Here is a 20,289-nt window from a genome sequence, read left to right on the forward strand (position 1 = left end):
AAATGGGGGCATATTACATTGTTGATGGTGATTCGTCCATCTTGAGCAGACCCCTTGGTGTTATTCGACAAGATTTGGCTATGTACCGTTACAGGGTTTCATCCTCTCCCTACCTCACCACCATCATCCCACACACGCTGAGATACGGAGGTCGCCCATTGGTGTCAAGGATGTCCTCGACACTGCCGGCTCTAAAAGCCATGGTATAAATACAAATACATTGTAAACGCGTAAAAATGCAGTAGTTCAACATTTTTCTTCTTATATCTGTCTTTCTGGGCGAGGGTGCATTTCATATTCACATTTTACTATAATAACTGGTCAGCGTAGCGGAATGCCGATTCGTGACTACTAATTCCCTCCTTGGGAACTTAGAATTTCCATACTAGGATGAGTATCATAGACAGAACGCGAAAAGTTTTACGTTTAGCTTACCTGTAGCCAGGTCTAACTCCACATGATTTTTCTGATTTGGGGTATTCTGTCTTATTTCAGAGCTTCGGTAGAAAGCTTCTTTTTCAGTTATTAACTCTGTGCAACAATTTGGTCTGTGGTGATTCTCCCAGATGCTTGTTTTCTCGTTCGCTTTTGACAGTTGTTCTGTTGTTCTGTAAGCTCCGTAGCGCTGTGTAGCACGAAGCAAGGAATTATGTTTCTCGATAAGTAATCCGTGTACCGTAATATGGTCCGATGTGGTGTGGTACCAAACACAAGTAGAAACAGAATGAGGCGTGCTGTGAATTTCGTGATTCTAGTTGTGTGGTGAAATTATTACGAAATCAAATGATTCATATCCGTAGTAAAGTGTATTCCATGCAGTTCCGAGGACCCGAAAAGGTGTCCTAAATAGTTTTTAACTTGAGTATTTTTGTTTATATCTAGACCTAAAACTTCAAAATGGCGGATCACCAGGGAAATACTTCAAGTCCAATAAATCAAGGTGTGTGATTGATATTTTAGTGTAGGTGTCTGATTTACTCGGAGAAATGTTACACCGGATGGTTGGTGTGAAAATCAAGCGAGTAGTCGAAATGTCACTACGAGGTTTCGTTTCGGTGAATAGTTTGATGGGGTTATGGTGATCGCTCCAGACTGTGTTGGTTTCGTTTACTTGAAATTTGTGTTTCCCACTGGATACGTGTGTTGATATTTCTCACTTGTTTCCGTCAATCTGACTGAAGTATGATAAATAATAAATGTTCACAGCTGTGATTGTGGAACGAATCTTAGCTTCGATGCGAAGTAGATACTATTACCTGTAGTATGGTTTGTAAGCCTGCTCAATTCATTTTTTTTAAATTAATGCTTTAGTATTTGCTCAATATCACTACCACTACTACTCTCATGTTCGTTCCTGCTGTAAACCACCTCCGTTTTGCTGAAATAAATCAATATAATCAATAAATAATATAATGAGATAAGATCTACCAGTACTTCATCCTCTCTTCACTAAATCTTGCTAATAGGCGTCTATATGGGGCTCTATTTGATTCTCAACTTGAGGACCCCTAAATGAATCTGGGATTGCTTTCACTCCTCGCTTTCGTCGTTACTATCTGACCTTCCTCTGTCTGACACCATCAGTTTTAGGTTTGTAAGTTCTGGGAGGCCACCATGTTCATGTCTTTTCACCAACATACTAGTTTTTTGAAGGGTTGGAACTTTGATTAGTGACCGGCGTCTTGTCTGAATGGTCAGCATAGTGGCCCTGGGTTCAATTCCCAATAAGATTTCAAAAAATGCCATGTCTGGTTAATTCATCTGGGAACTGGGCTTAATCCACGTTACGACAGACCGCAAGTAATTGTGAAAGAGGGCATAAAACAAAAAGTGTGAAAGAGGCCAGAAAAGAAAAAGTAATTGTGATATAGAGGCCAGAAAAAAAGTGTATGCTATGGAGCTCTGGTAGGGTGTATCTTACCCATGCATTTTTTATAAGTTTCATTGCACTTTTTCTCAACAACTAATAAAGGTAGGCCCTACAGTACATGTCTGGAAAAGAAAATGTGGTATTACTCCAGCCCGGTTGATAACATTTTTCTAATGTTATAAGTAAGTGGAAATTAATGAAATCTTAATTGGAGTGCATTGCAGAGGAGAGATGTGTTCATTGCGATGTCTAGAATCCCACCATCCCTCCCCAAGAAGTGTATTTACATTTATAACCTAATGAAGAATATTACACGCCATTTTCATTTCTGAAGAAGCTGCTTGCATTCCTATTGGCCAATGTAAAGTGGCACATGATCTCGTTCCCATCAGTAATGTAAATCATAATCCGTTACCCACCCCAGCACAATAAAACCACAAGGAATTGTAACAGGCCTAGGGCCGCTTCGCGGCTTCTAACCTGGCGGCTTATGAACGCAGACCCCCTTTTGCTTGTCACTGCATCACAGGTCTTGTCCAGATCCTATCGTAACCGTCCGCACGGCAAGAACAAGGCCTCACCAATCCTGTAACAATAATCACCATCACCAGCTATCCAAGCACCACGCATTCATTAGTTCCTAAGAAAAGTGGTTGGCAGCACTGAGCACTGCTTGACAGCATCCTTCCCAAGAAGGCCACGAATGTGTAAACAAACGACAGTCATTACACGGATGTGAAAGTCTTAAAATAATGCAAATATTTATTTGTTTTCCACCCATTCAATACATAAAAATGTTTTTATTGTTAGGATTTTATCCTTGACAATACTACACAGGGGATTTGTGATTTGGTAGATGGCAGGATTAGTATAAGTGAAAGTAGCGTATAGCTTTCAAGACACATAACACCAACCAGAACATATATTTTAACCAAAACATTGTAAATTCAAACAATAACCGCTATCTGGGATCTATAGACTTTCATGAACACAGTGTAATTATTCGTATGCTGGCCAAACTGGCCGCAGTTTCCTCACTAGATACCTAGAACACTTTAATTCCTTAAATCATAACAAATACTCTTCAATGAGCTCTCACATGAGAAAACTGGCGATCAGTTTACATCAATAGAAAGAGACTTAAAAATCATTAATAAGGTTGAAAAGGGTAAACTAATGATGGAGTTTGAAAATATAATATATTATATTATTATTATATTATATAATATATCCATCTGGATCAACATTTGAAAAAGGACAAAAGTTTAAATGATGGGATTGAAACAAAGAGTCCTTAACTCGAACAATTACCGAACTTACTACAAACGTTCAAATCAGAGAAAAATAATTTCTTCAAAATATTTAACCCCAAAACTATTACTACTCCCATTATGAAAAAACAGTAGAGGCATCCCGCACCTCAACAACACCTATAGACTCCCCTCTATGTACATCAGCTACCAGCGCTCCGCCTACTTTCTCTTCTCCTACTCGCCCTCCATCACAGCTTCCCCATACTTACAACACAAGGAGTAGAGGCACGGCAGCAAACGGTCACCGTGCTGTAGTAAACACTGCTAAACATCTCAGCAATCGTCGAAGGGGTAAGTGATGATCGTTTAACATGATTATTGAAAACAAATCAACTCACAACATTTTCATGTAACTTTCTCTTGTGACAGATATACCAATACACATGGACATAGTAGAAGCAATCTTATCAACGTCTATGATTTATGTAGCTGAATCTCCCTTTCGACTGTAGCCTCCAACAGCATCTAATTCTACAATGTCAGCTAGTCAATTTAAGTTTATGGTTGGGAAAATGACCAACGAGACGTATTCGACGATCAACATTAATTAATGACTGGAACGTTTTAAAGCCAAATAAGGATTAACGTACAATGCCAATTAAATTAACACGTTTATAGTGACAAAAAACTTAAGAAGTTTTAAGTTTGAGACGATATTGTAATTTTAATCAAGGCTATAGACTAATATGTTACAGTATACACAGTTTCACTCATCATTAGAATGAAAGATGAAATGCGTGAAACATTTTAGCCAGAATCTCATTATGTCATGTTACCATTGAGTTTTAGACATCAGTGTTAATGAATCAAGTCTTTTACAATAACTTTGGCACTGTTATTTTAATCGCAACTAAACTGTCAATCTATACATTGTATATCTTAACTGCATTTCAGCAAAATGTTCATATCTAATTAGTGTTAAGTACAATTAGTTATAAGTACATCAACATTATAACTTAACCTTGAGACATTGTAATGGCTGAGGATGCTCGGTAGATGAGCGAAACATGTCCCAACTGTAGTCTTACCGTATAATCCCGAATACCACCCGCAGTTTTCCCCCCAAAATATTGGTTCTAAATCTTGGGTGCGGGTCATATTCAAGCTGTTCATTGTCGTAAACATTTACTACGTTTACATGGAGTTTTGAAATAGATTTGAATACGGTTACCGTACTCAATATAACACATGTAAATGGGCATTCAGGTCTTATTGTGTTTTAGTTGCGTTCCAGAAAACAAGATCGATTTTTTTCTCAATACGGTTACAGTGGCATGTAAACGCGAAATGTAAGGTAATGAAACACGGTAAATGAAAGAATATGGCTAAATATGAAAGCCGCTGCTGTGAATGCTTGATCATTTGTTTCACAAGTGTTGCTGGCATGCTGGGTGCGCGAATAGCTGATCTCGCGGGATATCGTACTTTGCGAGAGTTGAGACTGTTGGTTACGGAAGTCTAGCTCGCTCATATTTGAGTTCCGTATCTGTCCCGTGAAAGTGCTGTCTCGATCGTAAGTGATGGATTCAAAACGGCGTCTGCGGTCATTTACTGTGCATGTGGAATTTAAAGTTGTAAGCAAAGCTGAAATATATGGAAATCATGCCATTGGCAAAAAGTACAATATTGATGAATCGTGTATTCGTGATTGGCGGTAGAAGAAGGAAAAACTTCTAAAAAGTAATGGCGATCGCAGAGCAATCCACGGGCGGAGTGCAGTGTTTCTGGAAATTGAAGAACGACTCCACAAATTTGTAATAGAAAAACGTGAGTTAGGATATGGTGTTTCTAGTGAAATGTATCAGTTGAAAGCACTAGAGATCTGAAAAGAACTAAAAACACAGGGTTTTACTGCAAGCCGTGGATGGATCCGAAACTTTTTTTGAAGAAAGGGATTGTGCATTTGGAGATGTACGTCTATATCACAACGTCCCCCTAGGGCGTATGAAGAAAAATTAACAGCCTTTCAGCGTCACATTATTCATTTGAGGAAGCAAAATTCTTATTTGCTGTCGCAAATTGGGAATGCTGACCAGACACCTGTCTATTTTGAAATGCCATTGGAAAATACAGTGGATATGAAGGGTTCTAAAAGTGTAACCATCAGAACAAGTGGTAACAAAAAGCAACTATGCATGATAATGTTGTGTGTATTAGCGGCTGGAACCAAAGTCCTTTCATATGTGGTTCTGAAAAGGAAAACGCCATCGAAAGGAAACTTGCCGTCCGGTGTTATTGTTAGAACACGAGTCTGGCTGGATAGTTGAAGACTGGGTGAAGTGCGTTTGGCAACGTCACTCGGGAGCTTTGTTAAAAAAACGAAACAGGCTTGTGTTGGACAGTTACCGAGGACATACAACTGACGCCGTAAAAGATATGATGAGGAAAGGAAAAACCGATCTTGCGATAATTCCCAGAGGACTCGCTTCTATTCTACAGCCATTGGATGTGTGCGTGAACCAGCCTTTCAAAACTGCAATGAAACTGTTGTACACCGAACGGATGTCTGATGGTGATCACACCTTAACACTAACCGGACGAGTGAAGAGGCGTGAAGTGGGACTAATATGCAGCTGGATCAAGACCGCATGGGCGCGCATTCCCAACGATCTAGTGTTTAAAACTTTAAGAAATGTGGAATTTCAAATTCAGTGGACAGTAGTGAGGACGACTATTTGTGGAAAGATGCTAACAACTAAAGTTCCTATGGTAAAACTTAATATGACGACTGTGAATTGTGCATGATCTGAGTATTGGACCGAGTTTATTTACGATTTTTGGGTATTTACGATTTTTGTGTTGATTTTATTAATTGTAAGCTGTTTGAATTTATATTTGTGGTATATTTGAAGAAAATTAAATAGGTATGCAAGTTATTTGATTTTTTATTTTTTTTCCGTGTTTTACTGTCTCAAATTTAGAGTGAGGGTCTTATTCAGTGGCGGGTGGTATTCAGGATTATACGGTATGTCAAGGATAAAATCCTAACAATAAAAACATTTTTATGTATTGAATAGGTGGAAAACAAATAAATATTAGTATTATTTTATAACGAATTTCGATACGGACCTAAATACGAGTGTATTTACATGTAATGTTAAGGTTTTGTTGACCGGGCTGGAATAACGATGTTTTGTTAAATTTTTTAAATAATCCAATTTTGCACTTTTTGAGGTGCAGTCATCATCATCATCATCATCATCATCAGTTAACCGTCTCCAGTTTCCCAGGTGTGGTGTATGAGCGCTCGCCACTTCAGTCGATTCAGGTCCCATTCTTCTTCCTATACTTGGTTTCAGTCCACTCCTCTATATTCTAAGATCTTGTTTGATTTTTTGATCCACCTCCTTCGAGGTCTGCCTGTAGGTCTTTTGCCGTCTGAGGTTTTCTCCAACCATTCCTTAGCTACTGAGCAAGAATCCATTCTCATTACATGGCCATACCATTTCAATCTTGATTTGATTATGGTATCGCATAACAATTCTCTTATTTGAATCTCTTGGCGAATCCCTTCGTTGCGGACCTTATCTCTCCTGGTTTTTTGTCGCATTGTCCAGAGGAATTCATTTCTGCGGCTTGGAGTCTACTTTTATCTCTGCCTGTGATGATACAAGTTTCAAGTCCATAGGTTGCTATAGGCAAGAAGTAAGCTTGATAAAGTGTTCAGTTGGCTAGTATTGGAATCCGGCTGTCCCAGAGTTCTAACCTGATAGTAAAGGACAGGTCCTCTTTGAACTCTGTGATTTCAGCATTTGATCAGTTATCTTCAGTCAGGACACTACCAAGATATTGGAAGTGGTTAACTTCTTACAATTTCTGTCTGTCTACTGTGATATTTGCTCCTAACTTTTGTCTGTTGACTGTCATAACTGTTTTCTTAAGGCAAATTTTAAGTCCAAATTCCTTAAAATGACAATTCCAAGCATTAATCTTTCCTTGAACTTCTTCATCATTACCTCCCCAGTACAGTTAATAATTTGCACATTATGAGGTATAATACCATATCCCTGTGTTAAAATACTTACGAAACATACTTTCCAGGTTGCTAAAGTTTCAGAAAGTTCATGCAGGTAGTTTCCGAGAAAAGATACACTTAATCTTTCAAAAAGTAAACTTACGGGAAACTGCAGTCAAAGTTTCAGTGCATTCCATGACTTGGGTCATCTGGATCGTTCTAATAGGTTTCTTCCAGCTAATTTTCATCTCTTCTTTCGTGCCTTGTTTTCCACTTCTCTCAATGCTTTCTCGGAAGCTCTAACCCTTTCTTTGTCAAGCTTATACGAGGCTTGTATGGTGTGATAGCCAACACAAACACCAAGTTTCTTCAGTGCCTCATATCTTGACAAGTTGCCATTGTTAAGTCATTACAGCATCATTACACCAAAATACAAACATTCTTTTTGGAATTCTTGACCAAATAACACTGTTGATGCTCTTGTTCTGATTTTGGGTATGTTCATGTAAAGCCTTTTTCACCAACTGTACATCAGATAGGTTCCTGAAAATAGGCCTGAATTCCTCTGGTAAACCATCCTTGTGGCCTGCTGCTTGTGCTTTCTTGTACATATATCAGTTCCTTTGGGGCAGAGTCCGTGGTTGAAGCAGTGCTGGGGAGGTTACCATGCCCACACTGCTTTCTCCTAAGTCGTTTATTTAAAACATTTCTAGGTTACAAAAATGTATGCATTATACCTCAAATTAAAGAGGACATTCCTAAGATCAATACTCAGCAGAAAAACAAAAATAATAAATTTCATCATTTTCCACCATACTGGAGCCCATTAATTGGAAGTGGCAGGTCAGATTGTGAAAGTTTGTCAGGAGGGTTGACAATTCCTGACATTGTTGCGTAAGATTAACAGCTGAGTAACTTTGTAGCTCTTTGTTATAGTAGTTTTAATGTGCACAATGTGCATAGAGGAAACCTTACATTAACCCTCTCCAGGGCTATGATTCCAGTTGGAATCACAAACTTCCATGTTTTTCGTGATTTAAAAAAAATTCTATTTGTTCGGGGCATCGACTCATCTGGATCTTATGTCCCTACTGGCACCATATTGTATGTAGCTGCGTGTGATTGGAATGGAGGTAGTGTGGAATGTTGTGTGTAAGGAAAGTAAGAGTAAGGATGTTGCAAACACCCAGTCCCCAGGCCAGGGATATTAATCATTACAATTAAAAAGCCCTGACCTGGCCGAGAATCAAACCCGGGACTGCTAGCAGGCGGACGCGTTGCCCCTACACCGCAGGGCCGGACTGCGATTCATGTTCCCAATCACTGTCCTATTTTCCGTAGTTTTCTTAAAATTGTACGGATTTTTTAAACAGAAACATTATTCATACCTATTTGAGGGTGATTTTCAAGAATTTTGTTTCTTATGTGTCAAAATTGGGCTGGAGAGGTTCACCAGTACAAAACTTTACAAGCAATTCCATTTGGTACCTGTAACTTAAGCCTTATTACGTTAGGATAATAAAGCGACTAATGTGCTCTGGAAGATAGGAAACTTAAAACTGTCCACCTTTTCAGTACAAAATAATATCCCTGGCCTGGGGACTGGGTGTTTGCAACATCCTTACTCTTACTTTCCTCACAAAATAATACAATTTTGTATTGAAAAGGTGGACCGTTTTAAGTTTCCTATCTTCCATTCTCAGTTCAATACGGACAAAAATGAAATTCTTAGATTTAAATAATGTGCTCTGCATAGCCTAAGTGTTAGTCCTCGATAAACTGACTGGTCGAACAGATTCTCGAACATTTCTGAATATGGTATCTTTCACATACTTAGTCACATAGCCTATGAACTCTGTTTGATTCATCTTGCGATGGAAACTGTGAATAGCCAGTTGTATTATTATATGTCTCAGTTGGTAGCCAGTTTCCATCAATTTCCAATTTGTCGTGGCCTCGGTCGAGTAGAAGTCGTCCCAAATGTCCCTTTTATTTTTTTTCCCTTTCTCATAGCTTGTGAATTAGTTTATCGTATGGAGCATCTGTTGATAAACAAGATTGTATCTCAGGTATTCAGTCAGGAAAGTTTCTCTCGCGAGTTCGTAAACAAGTTGAGATCTTGTCGCCTTTGATGTTTTCAGGACTCTCTTTAGAGAGAGGATGATTACCTGGTTGTATTTCCTCCAGTATTCTCCCTAGGACCATTTTCACTGACCGCCCGGCTATCATAACCTAGATATCTGCTAGTTACATAATATTTCAAGTTGCTTTACGTCACACCGACACAGATAGGTCTTATGGCGACGATGGGATAGGAAAGTGCTAGGAGTTGGAAGAGAGCGGCCATGGCCTTAAGGTACAGCCCCAGCATTTACCTGGTGTGAAAATGGGAAACCACGGAAAACTATCTTCAGTGTTGCTGGCAGTGGGGTTCAAACCCACTATTTCCCGAATGCAAGCTCACAGCTGCGCCCTCCTGACTCGCTCGGTTTACGTAATATTAATATATATTTCGTCATTGAAAACGTACAACCTGTTTTCCAGTCAGCGAACGGGTCAGGGATGGAATGAATGAAGCCCCATCTTGTGGCAAAAATAGGAATTGTGCTGGCTGCCGAAGCCTGTCGCACTCCTCTGGGGCAATAATTAATGACTGACAGATGAAATGATATGATAGTGGAGTGTGTTGCTGGAATGAAAGATGACAGGGAAAACCGGAGTACCCGGAGAAAATTCTGTTCCGCCTCCGCTTTGTTCAGCACAAATCTCACATGGAGCGACCGGGATTTGGACCACGGAACCCAGTGGTGAGAGGCCGGCGCGCTGCTGCCTGAGCTATGGAGGCTATACATATTTCAGTCATTATGTGTTCCAGATTAAAATGTAAGCACTGTAAAACTTTTTAAAAAAATGAAAAATCTTTATCGTCAGCATAATTGTGTGAGTTACATCAGAGTTCAGCTTATCACATAGTGTCGTGCACGAGTGGTGTCTTGATTAGCGTGGAATCGCATGCGAGCACTTGATTCCAAGGACGTAACAAACCCGTCTGGCTCTCCACAGCAACTGAGTGATTATGAACGAGCAGTAGGACACTAGAAGTTCAAACTACTTTGTTACGTCTTTTTCGTGATAACACTAAAATAGTTCATTTTTGCAGTTAATGTTTACCTGTCTAATATTATTGTTAATGGGCTGAGGGGAATAAGTTGAAATTTTATCATATTTATTTTTTATGTATTATTGCCTGCCCAGCTACTCATTCCTGCCACTCAGCTAACCAAAATTTCTGGGGAGAACACTGTCCTTTTAAACAAAAATCACCACCACCACCACTCGTTTTACATGTCTACATTTTTATATTTACCAAATCTTCTATTTGCTTCGCACTCAGAAATTCTTCTATAAGCTCAAGCCTGCAGGTTAACACCGGTAACACCTTGAATCAAAAGATCACCATGGCTGTCTTTTTTGCGATTTGTGTGATGTTCTCAATGCTGCAAGCATTCTAGCTCTATTATGAATCTTGAAACTGCTAATTCTTCGAAGGTGGACGTTATTAATGATACCTGCTCTGTTTCCTTCAGTTTACTTCTTTTTCTAAACACAACTACTGTAGTTCTGTCTTCTCATTTCATTCCTGCTTGCCCAATCTGCTAGCAAGTTCATCGCATGTGGCAGTTCTGTTATGTCTTAGCTGCACAGTTGCCATATTATCGCATAACCTAAAAGTACATTCTTGTGTCAATCTTTTCCTTTATCTTTGGCACTTCATCTGAAGTGAAAGTTTTAAGTGGATCATCCTGAAGAACTCCTATCATCTGTGACATCCACTCTGACATCCCCACTCCATCGTCCCTAAAAAGCCAAAGTATCGTTAGGGACATTTTTGTCAAAATTGAGTTTACGATGTTTATATGTCAATCGGACTCCACTGCACATGCTGGCAAAGTATCATAAGTGTCAAAGTGCAGAAAACAACGGAAAAAAGTATAAATGATTGTAACCACCATCAGTAGTATACAGAACACTGGTTTATCGTAAGTGCCAGTCATTAACATCTTCAGCGCCCGACTTAGAATCTTGTAATTTGCACACAGATTATTGTAAAACTAGTGTTTATGTTGTTTACCCACCTATTCAATACAATAACATCTTAAAAATTAGGACTTTGTCCGTATCAATAAAAACATACTAGTTTTATTTAATACAAGTACTTTCAGTACGGATCCAAGAATGATTTTTATCACAGATTATTGTAAGCGACAAGTTTTAACTCTGGAGGGAACATGAGATGTGACAGTTTCATTGTTTGTGACTGTTGTCAGTCATTGCTGTAGAACATGTTTTATAACTGCCTCAAATCAATTTGGCACTTGAAACATAGGCAAAGCCTGCTGGCAGACCTATCGCATGTTGATTGACAGCTAGTATACTAGTGCAATGCAGAAGAGGGGCGGGAAGGGAAGAGAAGGGGTTGGTTCTTGTGATGGACTTGATTGAGCAAGTACTGTCAGTAAACTAAACAAATTGGTTCATTGTCAGTAGGCGTATATATTCCTACCATTCATGCACGAAGTAAATTATGCCGCTGAAAATTCTGAACTGAAGTTTGCGGCAACAATAGGGGAAACACGAGAGATTGTTCAGTGTTCATAGTTTTATGACTAAGGAAGCTGAGCAGACAAGATCAGTATAGAAGAGTGTTGTTGAAAGTAAACAAAAAATAGCATATGCAAGAAAAGTGTTGTAGACGATGGTCAAGAGAATTTTAAACGAACAAGTTAGCCATACGGGAGGTGGGTTGGAATCCCACCTTCGGCATCCCTGAAGATGGTTTTCCGTGATTTCCCATTTTCACACCAGGCAAATGCTGGGGCCGTACCTTAATTATGGCCACAAGTGATACCTTCCCAATCCTAGCCCTTTCCTATCCCTCCGTTGCCAAAAACATTCAGTGTGTCAGGGTATCGTTAAAGAAGTAGCCAAGAAAAAAATAATTAGTATAACAGAGATAGCACGAGACTGAAAATCACGGAAAGTGAAAAAGCGTGTAACAGATTTTAAAGTTTTCGATGTACAATCCATGAATTTAACATTAGTCAGGAAACTGCTCCATCAGTATCTATGATCTGTGTCAGGAGAGAGGATTGGTTTCCAAGGAGAAATAACAGAAGGGTTTTAATCGAGGTCACCGGTACGGCGTCAACTGCACCAGGCTCTCTGGAGGTGTACTTCTGACGGCTGATATGCAACAAGGAGATTAACACAAGACTAGTATCTAAACCGTACTTACGACTCCAAACACAGTGATCTATTACCACAAACAGATGAGGACTGATAAAAATGTTCCTTTCTAATTATTGTACTGTACCCCCCCCCCCCCCCCCTCCTCCCCCATGGCATTACAGTCCTTGAAGGGCTTTGGCCTACCAAGTGGCCGCTGCTCAGCAGGACGGCCTGAAGATTACGAGGTGTCAGCACGACAAATCCTCTTGGCCGTTATTCTTGGCTATCTAGACCGGGGCCACTATCTCACTGTCAGATAGTTCCTCAATTCTAATCACGTAGGCTGAGTGGACCTCGAACCAGCCCTCATGTCCAGGTAAAAATCCCTGACCTGGCCGGGAGTCGAATCCGGGGCCTCCGGGTAAGAGGCAGGCACGCTACCCCTACACCACAGGGCTGGCTTATTGTACTGTAATCAGTGTTATTTCCACTTTGATTGCAGTAAGTCAATTTTCCTATTGTTTTTAATCTACATTTTCTTAATACAATCATTTAAGAAAATGTCATATTATTCTCATGCCTTACATTCCTTCAAACCAATATTGTAAGCTATCGTAAGAGGACCACTTTGTTAAACAATACGCTCGACGACTGACAAACAATCGTAAGCGACATTCATAACTTTCAAAATAAGTTCAGTTCCTTTTTGCTATGATTGACTAAATACGAAACCTGATATGACAATAAGGTGAAAATATTATTTCTTGAGTAGAACAAAAACTGAAACTGCCTAAACTGTAAGTAGGCCTATTCAACTTGCTAATTGTTTTTATCATCTGTAAAATTCATATTTTGTCGCTTATGATACTCTGCGTTTCCAGGGACGATGATATTTTCTGTCAGTAGATTTGATACGAGTGTTAGCACTTTAGATGTTCTAATCAACTTCTCCAGCTTATCTGTGAGAAGACTTCTGTTCACCCATCAAACACCTTGGAACAGTCGATGAATGCGACAAATAATTTGCCTCTTGACATTTCTAGAGTGAGACAAATGTGATTTAGTAAATTGTCTGGTGGCATTGCTGTAGATCTTCTCTGTCTGAACCCAAGTTGTTCCTCTATTAACAGTGGATTCAATTCATTCACCACTTGCTTTGTTAGAATCCGGTAGATATACTGCCTGTGCTCACCAATTTCAGTAGCATTATTAAGAAGTAGAATTTAAGCAAATCTTGCTTGGAATTCCTTTCAGAGGAAAGATGTGTTTGCGATGTCCTGGAACCCACTATCCCGTCCCGAAAGTTACAATAACCTAAGGAAGAGGAGCACTCGCCGTTGTCCTTTTCTAAACTACAAACGTGCATTCCTAACGGTCAGTGTAAAGTCGCATGTGACATCATTCATGTCAATCATAATAACTAGATTATATTACCAACCCTGGCAGAATAAACACACAAAGAAACATGACATATAAAGGAAACAAAGCTGAATACCGGATAGGAATGATTTTATATCAAATTTACCTAAATGCTAGGAGTGTCGAGCACTGCAGCGGTAGTAAGGAATTTGTGCACTCTCTGTTGTAGAGGGAAGGAGCTCTTGAACAGGGAACTAGAGGTTTATGTCCTCCAGATCCCATTTGCTTGTCCCCAAATCACTGGTCTTGTCTACTCCTACCCTAACCTATCCAGTACAATGGTCTTACCCACCCGTACCCTAACCTATCCAAACCAATGGTCTTGTGCACCCCTACCATAACCTATCCAGACCAATGGTTTTGTCCACCCCTACCTTAAGCTATCCAATACAATGGTTTTGTCTACCCCTACCCTAACCTATCCTGACCAATGATCTTGTCCACCCCTACCCTAAACTATCCAGTACAATGGTTTTGTCTACCCCTAACCTATCCAGACCAATGGTTTTGTCTACCCCTACCCTAACCTATCCAGTACAATGGTCTTGCCCACCCCGTACCCTAACCTATCCAATACAATGGTTTTGTCTACCCCTACCCTAACCTATCCAGTACAGTGGTTTTGTCCACCCCTACCCTAACCTATCCAGACCAATGGTCTTGTCCACCCCTACCCTAACCTATGCAGACCAATGATCTTGTCCACCTCTACCCTAACCTATGCAGACCAATGATCTTGTCCACCTCTACCCTAACCTATGCAGACCAATGGTCTTGTCCACCCCTAACCTAACCTATGCAGACCAATGGTCTTGTCCACCCCTAACCTATCCAGACCAATGGTCTTGTCCACCCCTACCCTAACCTATGCAGACCAATGGTCTTGTCCAACCCTACCCTAACCTATGTAGACCAATGGTCTTGTCCACCCCTAACCTATGCAGATCAATGGTCTTGTCCACCCCTACCCTAACCTATGCAGATCAATGGTCTTGTCCCCCCCTACCCTAACCTATGCAGACCAATGGTCCTGTCCACTCCTACCCAAACCCATCCAGACCATTGAACTTGTCCAGGCCAGTGATATTCACACAGGGAACTAGAGGCCTAACGCTGTTTTGCAGCAGCTCTAACCTGGGGGTTTATGACCCCAGACGCCCTTTGTTTTGGTTCTTAACTAGAGAGGATGGCAGCCTTGTTGACTGCCCCGATCGCGTCCTCCACGAGAAAGCAGCGAGAAGTAAAGAAAAGACAGTCACTCTGCGCGGAGCCGAGGTACTAATATTGGTGAGCACGGACGGTAGTATTATTGAATACTTGGTAGGAGCTTCAATCCTGTTGTTTCCGTCGCAGTCTCTCTGTATGCATTCAGGTCATCTGCGTCTTTGCTGTGAATCGATAATAATTGGACTTAGAAATCCATCGTGGGAATTTTCTATGCAGTATTTGATCTCTGCACGTTATAAATTTCATATTTCATAAATTTCCTATTTGATCTCGTGATTCAATTGAAATAATTTCCGGATAGCCCTATTTATTGACATACGAAATGTGAATGAACATTCGTGGAGTAGAGTATTAGGTCTAGTATTTGTTAGACTTTATTGTAGGATGGGACACTTGTTCAATCAACACTTGTTCAATCAACACTTGTTCGATCAACTCTGAACAAGAACCCTGCGGCCTACTGTCCAATGACCGAAATGGCTTCTCGTGTGCTGCTAGTGCGGTAGAACTTGCTCACAGCAGAATCGTACTATACTATTTTATTTTTCCGTATTAAACAAGATTCCACATCATGTAAATCAAAGAATGTCATATTTACATAAGGCATTTCAAATTCAACTACAATAGAAGAATTGAATTTGAACACTAGACTTCCTCACAAGACACCCAAAATACCTCGGAGTAACCCTTGACAGAACACTGTCCTTCAAGGAACATCTGAAGATGACAAAAACTAAACTCCAGTCACGGAACAATATCATCCACAAACTGTGTGGCACTACCTGGGGTTCTTCTGCTTCGACCTTACGAACTTCAGCCCTTGCCCTTGTCTTCTCAACTGCAGAATATTGCTCTCCAGTCTGGCTGAACAGCTGTTATACAGAACTGGTTGACACACAGCTAAATCATACTTTGCGCATTATATCGGGAACCATAAAATCTACCCCCACTTCTTGGCTACCAGTTCTGAGCCATATTCCTCCACCTCACCTATCGAGAAAGAATGCCTTGTTGCGTGAGTACCAGAAGCTGTTGAGGAATTCCAATCTATATGTAATTAATCTCATAATAGAACTGTATAGCGGATGATATATTAAAATTATAAATTCTTTTTATTTACAACCACTTATTCAATACAATAAAAAACACTCATTGAATTATAAAATAATCATGAGGTGTCTTAAATAATGGGACGTTTCGTTCGGCATAGCGAACATCATCAGCTGTTAATGTACAAAGACTAGGTCAGGGCCCTGAGCTTAAACGATTAAAGTTGTTAAAAGAATAACAATGTCGTAATAAAAAGTAATATGATAACATTAGACTTAAATTGTAACAATATGTACAGATTAACAGCGAGAATTTGTGGTGGAATACATTGAACGATGGCAGTCTGTGAAGTTAAAAACAGTCATGGGGTTGTTTAAGTAAAAATTGATATTGTGGACATTAAAATATACGCCAATGCGTGAAGCGTGGATCAATTATTGACGAAGGAGTTCCTTCAATTGTGTAAAATCAATTACAGTCTACCAATTCATGGAGATATACCCAACGCCTTGAACAACAGACTTCGGTCCAGAAATCCACCAATAAGGACTGCCAAAATCCTGGTTGACAAATTCAGCCTGCAGTGGGATTGGATTCAAGAATGGACTTCTATGGCTCCAGCTGAGTATCAGAACTTCCCCTGTATTACTTGAATACCAAAAGGATTTGACCTACCTCGCAAAACCTGGACAACCCTCAATCGTATCAGGACAGGCCATGGAAAGTGCGCCGACTTCCTCTATAAATGGGGCAAACTTCCCTCCTCGGAATGTAGCTGCTGTACCCCTAAGCAAACAGTTCGTCATATAGTGGAACAGTGCCCCCTGAGTGCTTATCAGGGTAGCCCAAAACACTTTCTTGACCAAAATCCTTCTTGCATAGACTATTTGCAAAGCTCGATGCTGAAATTGTAACCTACGTAGTGTATTGTATATTTAATTTGTGATGGTGTGTTTTTATTTTTAATGTCATACGCTAAATAAATATTAATAAATAACAGTAGAAGTCCGTTATAGCGAGAATGCATAACGGCGAAAAATTTACTCGCTATAGCAGATTGTCGCTATATTACATTTTACAAGTCATTAATCTCATTTTTGGTCCGTATTGACAATAGTGATTACATACAATTTACAAAATATACATTTAATGTTAACCTAGTCAATACTTACAATACCACATTTTGTGGTTAAATATTTATAAATGATAGAAAGGTTTTGAACATGTCTTGCCCTTCTTAATGGGCATCATCAGCACAATGGATAACCTTAAAACAAATAATTACAACTAAGTACGTTTACAATTATTGGTCATATAAAATTGGAATGAGATGTTGTAATGTTAAAAGTTATTTTCGATATCATAATTAGCAAGTTTGACGCGAATGTTACAAACACAAGTTAAAACTATTGTAGTACATTTTTACAATATTGTCTAAAAATATATATATCGGCATTCGTCTGGAATTGAAATGGATCCTCTTCTTTTAATTTTTGGTGAAAATCAATGTTATTGTCGTGTTCACCTCCAAGCAGATTTGAAGAAAAAGATATGTAAAAAACATATGTTCTTATTGTAGAAATTAGGTCAGGAATTAACAATTGGTGTTATTTCTTGCGTTAAATTGGTTAAAACACTTTCAGGTGAGAATACGTTGAAGTGGAATATACGTTGAAAATTATCCAATGTACAAGTTGGAATAGTTAACGCTATAATAGTAGTCTTCCAGATTGTTGTGTAAATCTCAATGGTTAGAACTGCAAATAAATATTAAAACGTATTTAATGTGTATGTATAAATAATGTATGATTGTACAGTGTTATGGGTTATGTAAAAATGGATACTTACTCGAATGCCGTGGAGTGTCTATCTTGTTCTGTTATTAGCGTTAGTCTGACTGGCGTTCCTGCTACGCGTATTGTATGGGTGTGGCAGAGGGGGGGGAGCGGGTTGAGGGAGGGAAGAATTGGACGGAGTAATATGTATTGGTACGGGAGGGAGATTATTTGGAGGGGGAATTGTAGGTTTAGTATTTGGGGGGATAAGTGGAGTTGTTGGATTGTCAACTTTTAATGTATGCAGAATTTTCTTTTGATTTGGAATAACTGTTTTCAATAACTTAAGTATTAATATGTATAAAGAACTCTTAATCTCCGTGTCGTCATTAAGGTTGCGATCTTTATTAAATGTTTTGTCCAGATAAATATAAATATTTTCTAATTCATTTAGTAGTTTTCCTTTGTTAGTATTCCTTATTATTATTGTCAGAACTTTTTCTATTGAGGTAAAATGGTGGCCCGCTTCCTTCATGTGTGTACTCATAGCGGAATATTTGTTATGTTTGTCGGCATTGAAATGTTCCATATATCTTGTAATAAAACTTCGTCCAGTCTGGCCAATGTATGAATAACCACACTGCGAACATGTCAGCCTGTATACCCCTGAACCTGAATATTTGCTATTATTATTATTATTATTATTATTATTATTATTATTATTATTATTATTATTATTATTATTATTTATTTTATCATAATTGAAAAATATGTTCTGTGTAGGATTGATTGTTCTGTAAGCTATGTTTATATTATAGGCCTACTTGTTGAAGGTATTAGTAATTTGGTGGATAGTTGGGCTATTATATGTGAAAACGGCATGTTTATTTCTGTTAGGCCTATCTGGTTTGAGATTAGTGGATAGTTTGTTTTTGATCTTATATATCAGACGGTTTATCATTTCAATCTTATATCCATTGGTTACTGCAAGATTTCTTATATAATTTAATTCAGTTCTCAAATTTATGGGAGGTAAGGGGATTCTTAAGGCTCGATATATCAGGCTGTAAAAAGATGCCTGTTTATGTTATACAGGATGTAATGAAGAATTATTTATTGTAATTGACGAGTGTGTAGGTTTTCTGTAAATTTGATATTCAAAGGAGTTGTTAGATCGTGTAACTTTTATCTCCATGAAATTTAACACGTTGAGTGCCGAGCCGATTGTAGCACACTATTCCACTGGTGCCAGGCATGTTTTTGAATTGCATTCCGCTGGTGCCAAAGCAATTGTACGCGTTGTAGTCTGTTTATATAATCTTGGGATGTATTTATATGATGTACTAAGTAAATTTTATCTCACCATACCATGGTCATGTGTGACGCCATATGGTGTCACGTCAATTTTTAGGAAAGGTAAAATATAGCGTGACGCCATATGGTGTCACAGAATTTTTTGTCATGGAATGTGCAATACGAATTTCAAATACGGGATATTTATTTGCTAATTCAGATTAACGCAATATTTATGAAAACCTAGTAAAATGCAAAACAAGTACTTATATTACATATTGTTGTGAACAGTTTTCTGATAACTCTAAACAATGAAAACATGCGTCTCGGCACGCCCGAGTTCTTGTTACTCGTAATTTTTCAAACCTTATTGGCATCGTTGAACAAACATCGTCCTTTGTACACTTGTTTCATGTGCTATTTTCATATTTACGTTTTGCACATCTGATCGGGAAGTTAAGGGGAACGCGCTAACTATACGCTACCTGGCTGCTGGCGCTTCTCGGCACAGCCCGGTTGGCTCACGTCCGCTGCTTCGCTCCTCCCTACCTCTTCGCCACACCCCGATACTCCCGCGGCACTTCTAATTTTATGACTATTTATTTGTTCAATTTTGGCGTTTAAACTTGCGCTGGGTTCATGCACTTTTCACCTTAGCATTCTACTGCCTCCCATGAATATTCCTACCAAATTTCAACCGAATCCGAGTGTAACACATGTATGTGTTCCCTCGTAAGATTATTGCCAATATCTTCCATTTTTTATATTTTTGCACAACTATATAAACTGAATGATAATACGTTCGTAAACGAGGAATAAACAATGCCTGGCGCGCTTTCACCTGTGACACTGACCACTGGCCAGTCAGTGGCTTCGGAAGAATACTGTGGCGCCACATGGTGGCATAGAGTAAAATTACGTAGCTGGAATAGACCCTGAAGTTCGCCCTTCACGTAGTACCAATTTTACGCGCGTAGATGTCACAGCTGATTATCTATGGTGCATCGCCTGAAACTCAACTGTGCCGCCATATGGCGTCACGCCAACTCTGATTTCAAGAACGGTGTGCCGCCATATGGCGTCACGCCATCTCAAATTTGAAGACCACCTTGACGCCATATGGCGGCACGTGGCACCCAACGTGTTAAAGAGCCTCCA

General features: G+C 39.3%; 1 protein-coding gene across 3 annotated transcripts in view; it reads left to right on the forward strand.

The window, feature by feature from the left end:
* Positions 1-581: 581 nt before the first annotated feature.
* Mkk4 (MAP kinase kinase 4) overlaps positions 582-20,289 on the forward strand; it is a 384,371-nt gene continuing 364,663 nt past the window's right edge. Inside the window, exon 1 of one of the 3 annotated variants that reach the window (XM_068228034.1) lies at positions 582-940. In XM_068228034.1, coding sequence (XP_068084135.1) covers positions 898-940 — 43 coding nt within the window. In that variant the 5' untranslated portion in view covers positions 582-897. The remainder of the gene's footprint in view (positions 941-20,289) is intronic. The other 2 variants (XM_067148946.2, XM_067148945.2) reach the window with 2 other exon arrangements.

This window comes from Anabrus simplex, chromosome 6 (genome assembly GCF_040414725.1).
Source record: "Anabrus simplex isolate iqAnaSimp1 chromosome 6, ASM4041472v1, whole genome shotgun sequence".
Lineage (NCBI taxonomy): Eukaryota > Metazoa > Arthropoda > Insecta > Orthoptera > Tettigoniidae > Anabrus > Anabrus simplex.